Raw genomic sequence first — 10,502 nt, 5'->3', positions numbered from 1 at the left:
TGTGTCAGAAACTGGGAAAATAATACTAATAACAATAACTAATATCTGCTGAGCACTTTCTGTGTCCTGGGCAGAGTTCCAAACATCCTTTGGAGCTTATAAAGGACATGGCTGCCCTCAGGGGTGGGGGTTTGCTATGGATTCACGTACAGCCCTACATTTAGGACTTCTCCAACAGGGAGGGTCCTGTGCTGTCCAGCATTTTACCAAGGGGAAACTCAGAAACTTACTTCGTTCATTTGGAGAATATTTATTTAACAAATATTCGTTGAGTGCTTACCACATAGTGAGCACTGTTCTAGGTCTAAGAAATAGAGTCAAGTACATGAAAGTTCCTGCTCATGGTGCCTGCATTCTAGTGAGGGAGACAGATGGTAAGCAAAGTAAATTTTAGATTATGGAGGGTCCCCCATAAAACAACCTTTCCATTCCCTATAGAATGTAATTTGACTGTACGATGCGTTTAAATCGAAGCTCTGGGGAAAACATTCACCCTTCTGGGGCTCAGAGGCCTGGCAGGCTTGCTGCTGGGGCAGCACCTTTCCCTCCATGCAAAATGAACAGGGGAACTTGGTCCTTCTCTGGATCCGGAGGGTCCCTCTTACTGGCTGGAAGGGTGTTCTGACAGGCAGTGTGGAGTCCTGGGAGAGGCTCTGCCCTCTCCCTTGCTGGTTTGTAACACCAAGTATCTTTTCCAGCTGCCAGACTCCGGGATGGTGGACCTGGAGATCCATGAAAGGTACCTGCCCTGGAGCAGAGTGAGCGGAAAAGCAATCCGAATACACTCTGATCTAATCTTCTTGCTTGATTCAAGGGGGGAAACAAGGCCAGAGAGGTCAGGGACCTTGCTCAAGGCCTCCTGGGGAGCAGGGCACAGACAGGGTCCAGAACCAAGTAGCCCAACGTTCCCAGGGCCTGTGCATCCAGGTAGTTCCTCTGGGTTATCAGGGGGAAGTGGGAAAGGCCAGAATGATGGAATCCCTCTGGGGATGGAACCCAGCGCCTTGTGTATGCTAGGCAGTTGCTCTACCGCTGAGCTCTGTCCCTTGCCCAGAATTCCTGCTTCCTGTCACCAGGGCCTCTTACTCTGCTCTTGGGGAACCATGCAGGAATTGGATCAGGGTCATTTGACACTAGGATCAGCGTCCCCTCCTGGCTTTGAGCCAGATTAGAGAGCTGGGAAGGGGGTTCCAGAGGGAGCTGTTTACCCCATTTTAGCTGCTGTGTCACCTTTGAGGTGTGCCTCTGACTCCAGAAAGGATAATTCCAGAAGCAGAGCAAGGCCAGGCCCTAGCTTGTGATGAAGCAGCCCCCCACAGTGGCCAGAGGAAAGGGCTGCGGGCAGTGACAGTGCGTTTTGACCCCTGCACACTGGCTTCTGCTTGCAGGACAGAGGAAAGGCCAGACAAGACGTGCATGCATGTGATGACAGGTGAGTTCTGGTCTTCATGGCAAGATTGTCCCCGTCCCTCGTGACTCAGAGGCAATTTTGTTAATAAACAGAATGTACTCTGTTGGCCACCTTCTCACCAGAGCTTGGGGAAGAATTCTGAGAGGGCAGGTAAGGGAGCCTGGGTACGGAAAGTGGCACTCCCTGAATGGAGGGGTGAGAAGTGTGTCCAAGGGTCTCTGCTCAGACAGAAGCCAGGAGACAGTGGTTTAAGATTGAAGGACATGGGAGAGGGGTGACTGGACCAGAGTCCTGAGGTTCCTGCTCCCCTAGGGCTGGCCTCCCAGCACTCATCTAGTCTAGCCATGCCCTTGCCCACATGGCCATTTTGCAGGTGGGAAAACTGGATTTTTAAGTGGGCTTTCCCAAATGAAGTGCTTAGGAAGCGGCAGAGTCCCTGGGAGCCCATGTGGTCCAGTCCCCTAGGTGTGCCCTTTGTTCTGACCCCACTGCCACCAGAAAGCCCTGAGAAAAGCCAGTGAGGACAGACCAGAAACACAACAGAGGAGACAAAACGACTAGAAAATTTATCTGAAAAGTTCTGAGGTCAAATTTGCTCACCAAGAAGAGATATGACATAGATACCTTTAATTTGGGAAGCAATCCTCTTGAAAGGCTTATCAGCACCTACTCATGTTTTGTCATTGATCCTTAGAGACCATCCTCATATAAAGGACAAAGCGTTCCCCATACACACCCTCACACGGTCCCTGTTTTCTTGAATTGGGCTCAGAGTTTCTGATTCCCCACCACGTGTGGGCATGGGCACTTTTTGCAAACTGGCTTGGGTTAAGGAGAGGAAAATGGAATTATATGCACATTAGGTCTCTGTCCAGTCACAAAGCCAAGTGGCTGGCCTCCTGACTTCCAGCCCAGCTCCCTGCTACCTACAGAGTCAGCTTCCCTTACGGAGAGCCTCTTGCATGCTGCCTTCTGTTTCCTGCTCCTATGAAGCCCCGAGGCACTCCTGGATGGGGGCAAAAAGAAAGGGAGACAGGAAAGTGGGTACAGACAATTCCTCCATGACACCCTTCCCGCTCTGCCCTCTCCTCTCTCGGGAGCAAGGCACAACGGCTCCTGACAGCCCTATTTTTAGCAGTCTCCTGGCTGTCAGCTCTGGGATGTGTTTTCTGTGTGTTCCCCAGAGCTTTCCCGCCCTGATGTCACTCAGGAGGAGGGAGGGGGGCTGGCAGACAGCCCAGACAGCTAAAAGCTTTGGCATCCTAGGGCTCCAGTTCAAATCCCAGCAGCCTCCAGTAGCTGGAAGAGCTTGGGTGGCTTGCTTGGTTTCTCTGTCTCAGTTTCCCCCTTGCTAAGTTGGAAATCGTGTTGCCGTGAATTTGTTCCTGAGGATTGAATGACTGATGCATGGAAAACGCTTAGCACCGGCCTGGCTCGTGCTAGACAGATGTTCATTCCTAGCTCCATTCACCTCCAGGGCCTGCTACAGGGGGGCCCCACAGCCCAGGGCTGGCTGTGAAGGCTGTGCCCTGTAATAGGGGCAGTGACTCTGGCACCTCACCCCAGGACTCCATAGTCTTTAGAAGTGGCCTCCAGCTGTCCCAGCCAGGACACAAACCAGCTGTCTCTTTAGTCCTTGCAGACATCTTCCGACATTTCAATCCTTCTGTTGTGACGCCTGTGTGTCCTCCTAGAAAGAGCGTTGTCCCCAACCATGGTGCTGAGTAAGTCCCCTTTCTCTCTCTCCAGGGTTGTGTATTCTGCTGGTCTGGAGTACGCAGCTGGTAGAATTTGGGAGACAGGCAAAGTCAAAGAGGCTTAAAAAATAGAGGTCATATTAAGTCTAAGTCAACACCCTCCCAGTGCTGAGTTCAGTCTGCCAGGTGGGTCTAATTTTAAAGAGCAGGTCAATGTCTGCTCTTCAGAAGCCAGGGGTCCAGCATGACCTCAGGCTCAGAGATTGGCTCCTGAGTTGGGGTAAGGACCAGACTTCCAGACCCTCTAAACAATATTTCACTGATTTTTTTTCTACTTCCCTCCCTCTGCACAGAGACCTGTGGACTCAGGCTAAGGAACTGGTGAGACGGTTGAAAGAGAACCCGGTAAGGTCCATCTAACTCTGATGTGGTTGAGCTGCCTCTATCTGCCACAGGCAATGAGACTGATCACAGGAGTGAGGACAGCCCTGGCTCCATCTTGCCATGAGCTCAGCAGCCAGTATGGCCTGGGCTCTCCAAAGGCACGCTTTCCGCACTGACTCTCTGAAGGTCACTAGAAACAAGGCCACCTCTCGTGTGCAGAGTGGTTTTCTGTGTAGTGCTGCCAAAAGTTGGCAGATGATTTCTCACACAGGGAGGCGGTTGGGTTCCAGAGTGAGCCTGGCTTGAGTTCAGATCCTGAACTTTCCACCTGAGGGTCCTGGGTAAGGCACTTAAGCCCCCTAAGCCTCAGTTTCCCTGCTTATGAGGAGGGAGTAATAAAAGAGCCTGCTGCATGGGATTTACAGAGGATTAAATAAGGTAGTAGATGTCCCCGGCACTGAGTCAATGCTCAGTAAAAGTTGGTAGCTGTCACTGTCATTACCATTGATTGCTCAGAAACTTGATCTTTTCTTGTGCTGCCTGTATGGGCAAGTATCAAATCAAGGCAAGCCTTGTACCAAGCTGGTTCTAACCAAGCACTGAGCCTGAATTCCTCAGCGCTTTATATATGTTAGAGTTCAGGAATTAAAATGGAGGTCACTCCAAGACACATAGGGACAGCACCCAATGCAGGAGCTATGCCACAAAGAATTCTGCTAATGGTTGAATTCCAGAATTTCAGTAATAATAATCATATAGAATTTTCTGCAAAATATCCGGGAGGTTCTGAATTCAGCCGTATAATTTCACAGATGAGGAAACTGAACTTTCAAGAAGTCCTGTGACCAGTTCAAGTTCACGCAGATAGAGCTAAGCTCTAAAGTATATAATTCACAGTCTGATGTACCTCAACTACACTGTGTTGTCTCTGAAAAAAACAAAAGTTCGTTTTTTCTTATACAAGTAACACAAAGTCATTAAAGAAAAATCACAAAGAATATAAACAAGGAAAATTAAAACCATCCTTAAACTTAATACACAAAGATAATTACTGTTAATAACCTGGTGTATATTCTCTTCTACATTTTTTTCTAAAGATATATGCATATCTTTATATATTTTATAAAACCAGGATATTACTAGATGTAGATTTTTTTAACCTATGTTTCTCAATATATATTTTCCCATGACAATAATTACATTTTCCCGCATTGTTTTAATTGCTACATCGTGTTTCATTTTATGAGTCCATAATTTACACAGTAAACCCCTATTTTAGACATTTATTTGCTTCCGGTTTTTCATTCCTATGAACAAGGCATCATTGTAGCTAAATCTTTTTTATGTCCTTGTTTCTTTAAAATACATTTTGTGAAATAAGACTATTGGATCAAAAGCCATGCACTTTTTAAAAAAAGTTTTTGATGTTTTGCCAAATTGCCTTCTAGAACAGTTATACCACTTGAGACTCCCACTGTATGTTTCTTTTGACAAAAAAAAAAAAATCCATAAAGATGATTTTACGGGGTGGGTGCCTGAAATTGAAAGACATGAAAAGAAATTTCTTTGGGCTTAAGGTCTTACCACTCTCTCTTTCTTTATGCAATTGCTCTTTAGCAACTCGACTTTCAACATGACTGGAAACTCATCAATGTGTTCTTCAGTAATACAAGCCAGTGTTACCTGTGTCCCTTTGCTCAACAGGTAAACGGCAGGCTGGGAGGCTGAGGGATTGCGAGTGCTGGGTGAGAGTGGGGAATCAGACAAACCTGCCTGATTCCTACCTGGAAATAGGGGCTGAGGCCACCTATTCAAAATTAGGGCAGGTGGATGGCCGAGAGGCTGAGCAGATGGATAGATGCTTAAGGAAACATGTAGGGATGGGTGTTTTGTGTTTGCGTTTTTATCCAATTTTTTTTTCTTTTATTTTTGTGGTAACATACAGGTAACACAAAGTTGACCATCTAACCGTTCTTGGGTGTACAGTTTGGTGGTTGAAATACATTCATAATGTGCATTCCTAATATCACAGGGGATAGGTGTTTTTGACCTACCATCCCTCATATGGGGAAAAGGAAATGAAGACATAGATAAGTTGAGTCAACGGTCATTCTACAGCTAAGGAAAATCAACCTCCTGATTGGTTTAAAATCATTTTGCCTTTCTTAATTCTCATTTCGTGTAAGTACTGACTTTAGGAAATGAAGCAGGACAGGGACTCTGTTGTCACCCTTGGCTATGAGCACTGGTGGTGGTGGGAGAGCTGCCGCTCACTTAAGGTTGATTGCAGACTGTACCTGTATTCCTACAAGCACATCTCAGGTATGATCTTGCCCTCAGTAACTGTCAAAATGTGTTCTGCAGAGTCCCATGGGGCCCCTGGAGGTGCCTCTGGAGGCAGAGATTGACCAGGCAGTTTCCAGATCCCACCTGTTTTCACAGTCACTGTGCCTTTACCTGTCTCATGTCAAGTATTTCTTGAAAGTTCCTATGAGAACAAGAGTTTTGCCATTAAGAAGAAATTTTATTTATTTATTTATTTATTTATTTATTTATTTATTTTTGGTACTGGATATTGAACCCAGAGTGACTTAACCACTGAGCCACACCCCAGTCCTTTTTTATGTTTTATTTAGAGACAGGGTCTTGCTAAGTTGCTTAGGGCCTCGCCAAGTTGCTGAGGCTGGCTTTGAACTCACGATCTTCCTGTGTCAGTCTCCTGAGCCACTGGAATTATAGATATGTACCACTGCGCGGGGCTGACAAGAAATGTTAAAGTTCTGTCCGGCCTTAGGACCCGGATTTCTCTTCCCCTAAGAATTTTGGGTCCCTTCAGTGAGGATCAGATAAGGCATTGTGCCCCCACTTTTTCTTTAGGGGCCTCTTAAGACCAAAGCCCTAAGACAGTGCCATCGGGGACCAACCACTAGGCATTGCGATGTCTTGTCTTCAGAGGGAGCTAGTAGCCTGGCTCACAGCTGTGCACAGGATGCTTTCAGGGTCTTGATGCTTGATGCTGCTCCCTAGTTCAAGTCTAGTTTTATTAATGAGTAAGATAAAAAATCATAAGAGAAAAAAATCCTATGACATGGTGAGAAAACACACACACATATTCATTGCAAATGCCATTAGGAACAGGTGGCAGCGTCTTGGAGGATACACTGGCATTGTGATTCAAGAGACCTAAAACATTCTTATCTTTGGCTCAATAATCATCTTCTTTGGAAAAAACCCCAAGGAAATAATTTATTAGAAAATGTTAAGTCTGGTCTCTGATTATAGGCTATCTTCTGAATCTGGAGAGAAAAGATATCTTGGGAGAAATAACAATTTACAAACTTGGAGCTCAAGGAGTTTATATGCTATGTGACCTTAGAGAAGAGGGACATTTTATAAGAACATAAATGTCTTCCACTAAGAAACAGGGACAGTTGTTAGCCCAAGTAGGAATCATTCGGAGCCAGGAATGACTGGGTGAGCCTGGGTCCCGTCTATAGCTGTGAACTAGCACCTTGATTTCAGGAGCTACTAAGGCAGGGTTCTCATTTGGGGGACAGCCAAGCAGGGCTTCCCCAGCCCCCTAAGGAAGGTGAATGTCCTGAATGTGGTACAGATAGGCAGCAAGGACACTTTTCGGCTGAGTTCCCAGGGCTCCTCAGGAGGGAAAGTGTGATGCCTAATGTCATGCTCAGAAAGAAACTCAGAAGAAGACTAAGAAGATTGAAGGCTTTGTCACTGGCCATTGGACAGACCAAGCTGACCTAGTTGCCCAGGGACAGCCTTGCACCAAAGCACAGAAACAGATGGGAGAGACAGGAACTTTGCACTACCTAGCATGCCGCAGGCAGTGGGCCGCCCTCCCTACAACCCTGCCTAGTGATTGGCAGCTGTCTCTTGCCTGAGTCTTTGCCTGAGTCCCCCAGGAAACAGAACTGCTCTCAGCCTTCCTTATCTTTTTGTCTAAGTCGCCTCAGGGGACAGACAGGTGTGCTGGTAGCTAAAGAGTTTGCCTTCTTGTAAATTTTATTTATTTATTTTTCAGATTGGACAGGTAATCCAGGGTTGGTTTTTGAGGTGATTTCATTTGTTTATTTTATTACCTACAAGGAAGGAGCCGGGTGTGTGTTGGGTAGGTAGCAGATGTGTTTAGACTCAGGTGATGGAGCCCTCCTGCCATTCCATCAGCCCCTGGGAGGGTCTCCCACAGTACTCCCACTCCTCAATGTGAACATCAAAATTGCAACAGGGGTTTCTGACCTTGGTCTAACCTTGGGTTTGCCCTTTCCTGGCATGGGACTTCTCACCTGGGGGAGTTTGTTTTTGTCCCTGGTGAATGATGGTTTGGGGAAAGCCAAAAAATGGACCAAACCAAAAAGCAAAACGAGGAAGTCCAGAAACTCTAACTGGTGGGGAGCCAGGGCCTCTAATGGCCTCTCCTGAAGGGCTGGCCTGAGACCTGTCATGCTCAGCCTCGTCCCTGCTGCTGCCTCCCTTGCTCAGTCCAGTCTCCTCCCGTAGGAAAGGCAGCTGACGAGCAGCATGGACAAGCTGGCTGGGATGTTGGACTACCTGCACCAGGAGGTGAGGCTGCGGCTCCCCAGCCCCGTGGGACCTTGGGCAAGCTTCCTCCAGGCACCTCCTGCAGTGCTTCTGAGGGCTGGTGGGCAGCTTGTGCTTTACTCTCAAATGGCCTCTGCCGGGTTAGGAAGATGGGCTCCTGTGAAGGACAGCAAGACCCTCAGGAAAAGCAGATCTCCAGAGGACTCTGTCCAGTCATCCTCTAACATGACAAGTGCTCGGGAAATAGTACTTTGCCCTTGAAAAAGGTGTTTCTGAGGGAGGCTCGGATCCTCCCAGGCACCCAGTGGTCCAGCTCTTTTCTGAGGCTGCTCTCTGGCCTGGTCTGGGGTAGTGACCACCAGGGTCTTGAGGAATTGAAGGGCTTCTCTGCCTAGAGCCACCAGGCGAAGCTGCAGATTCTAAGGGGACAGTACAGTACTGTGACTCTGGCCTGCCCGTGTGCTCCCTGGGGGTCTGTGACCCCACTGACACCATGCTGGGAGGCTCCCTGCCCACCAGCTGCAGGGGCCACAGCTTAGGATCAACCCCAATCAAACATCTGCCAAAGGGCTAGTCTGTTTAACCAATAGGTGCCCCCCCCCAAACCAAGCCCAAACCAGGGGTTCCAAGAGCCCCCCCCCCCCCGGGAAGCCATGGTGACTTGGTAAATGCTCACCTTCTTATCCCTCATGTCCTCCTAGGTCCCCAAAGCATTTGTGAACCTGGTGGATGTCTCTGAGATTGCAGTCACATCACAGGGGCTTCAGGGGACTCATCTCAGGTAAAAGGGATAGCAGAATGGGACGGACATCTGCTGTGTGGTGCCACATACTGGGCACTGCGGGAACCCTCCATTTAATTGATCCCACGAGCAGACCCAGAGCACGGAGACCGGGAGGGGATCTGCAGCATGTGTGAGCTCACACGCTAGTGAGTGGCAGAGCCGGAGTGGGGTGGGCCTGCTGCCAAGGAATGCTTTGGGGACTGAGTTAAATTTGGTCTGGTTGATGTCGTGCCAGACCCCCCCCCCCCGGCCCCCACCTCCTGCAACCACCGGAACGATTTGAGAGTTTAAAAAGCGGGTTTAGCAAAACATCTCTAAACCAAGAGGTGTTACTTCTAGAAATTGGATAGAAAATAAATGTAGCCTGAGTGTATTTTAACTTCTCAGAACTTGATTCCTATGTATTTCAAAAACTTTTATAGAATTTAAACTTCTTGGACCCACATCCTAAAATCCTGGCTTTGAACCTAGAAAAGAAGTTCTTGTGGAAGAAGTCAGGGAAGAACAGCTGGAGAGAGGAGAGAGAGCCAGGGCTGAGGGAAAGGGGTTCGGAAGGGGAAGAAGGAGAGTGAAGTAGATGAGGAAGGGCAGGTTGTGGATTTCTGGGATGAAGAGCAAAGGAGAGGAAGAGGAAGCTCAGAAGATGGAGGAGCTGGAGAATACCTCCGCAGCCCATGCCCACCTCCTGGGGACAAGCGCTCCAGTGCCTCTCCACGTGCCTTTCTCCTCCCTAGTATTTGCCTCCTCCCTTCTGCAACCTTTAGACTCCAGCTTGCTCCCTAAGCAACTGCGGGAGGCAGCCCAGCACCTCCTGACTCCTGTCCCTGCGTGTGTGTGTATGTGTGTGTGCGTGTGTGAGTGTGTGCAAACATACACACACACACACTCAATTCTCTCGTTTCTGACTCATTCTGACCTGCAGCAGACCTGGACCAGAGCCCTGCAATTGCTCAGGGGACACTTCAAAGCTGGCCAAGGTTATAATGCAGTGGTCCTATCAGGTGAGCCCAGGGGGAGCCTGAGCTGCTGGCTCACAGGTTGGGGTGGTCATGAGGGGAACAGGGATGCTGGGAGCAAGGGGTTATTTTTGCTCCAATGGAACTTATTCAGCCAAATTCAGAACCAACAATCAGGAACTAAAGTGACAGTAGCTTTGGTTCACTGTGATGAGCCCATCTTCCCATATATAACTCAGGGGGACTGCAATACAAGGGGATTGGGAGTAGGGGACCATGACCTCTCGGTGCCTTGGCTCTATATCTAGACAAGAGAGTGAAGAACTTTGCTTCTTGTCATCATTTCCACATTTACCACCACATCTGTGGCTGGTGATCTGGTTTTGCCCAGGTGGTACCTATACTCCAGACCACAGCCCAAAGACAACCCAGGGCTTCCAGAGACATGCATGCCAGTTGACAGAGAGGCCCCAACAGAGTCTAGAGGGCTCAATGAAAGCCATCGTCCTCGTGAGCAAACACCTCAACGCATGACTCCTACTAACATGTTAATGTGAGGATTTGTGTTTAAGAGAAAAGTTGTAAATGAAGTTGTGCGATACTTCTTTCCCTCTGGAAATGACAGCATTTTGCAGTGCCTCATGGCCCATTCCTCTACAGAGATCAGACCTTGAACAGAGTCTGGGGCCCTGTGGCATGCTGGGCTGCCT

At 48.3% G+C, this 10,502-nt stretch overlaps 1 protein-coding gene across 2 annotated transcripts in view; it reads left to right on the top strand.

The window, feature by feature from the left end:
- The first annotated feature begins 1,344 nt into the window (after positions 1 to 1,344).
- Positions 1,345 to 10,502, top strand: part of PLB1 (phospholipase B1) — a 94,585-nt gene continuing 85,427 nt past the window's right edge. The window contains exons 1-7 of one of the 2 annotated variants that reach the window (XM_081263825.1): positions 1,345 to 1,432; positions 3,045 to 3,135; positions 3,462 to 3,513; positions 5,110 to 5,196; positions 8,011 to 8,073; positions 8,754 to 8,833; positions 9,762 to 9,837. In XM_081263825.1, coding sequence (XP_081119951.1) covers positions 1,417 to 1,432; positions 3,045 to 3,135; positions 3,462 to 3,513; positions 5,110 to 5,196; positions 8,011 to 8,073; positions 8,754 to 8,833; positions 9,762 to 9,837 — 465 coding nt within the window. In that variant the 5' untranslated portion in view covers positions 1,345 to 1,416. Of the gene's footprint in view, positions 1,433 to 3,044; positions 3,136 to 3,461; positions 3,514 to 5,109; positions 5,197 to 8,010; positions 8,074 to 8,753; positions 8,834 to 9,758; positions 9,838 to 10,502 lie in introns of both variants that reach the window. The other variant, XM_081263824.1, reaches the window with a different exon arrangement.

Source organism: Spermophilus citellus (genome assembly GCF_964194105.1).
Source record: "Spermophilus citellus genome assembly, chromosome: 13".
Taxonomy (NCBI): domain Eukaryota; kingdom Metazoa; phylum Chordata; class Mammalia; order Rodentia; family Sciuridae; genus Spermophilus; species Spermophilus citellus.
This window is presented reverse-complemented; position numbering and strand designations above follow the sequence as displayed.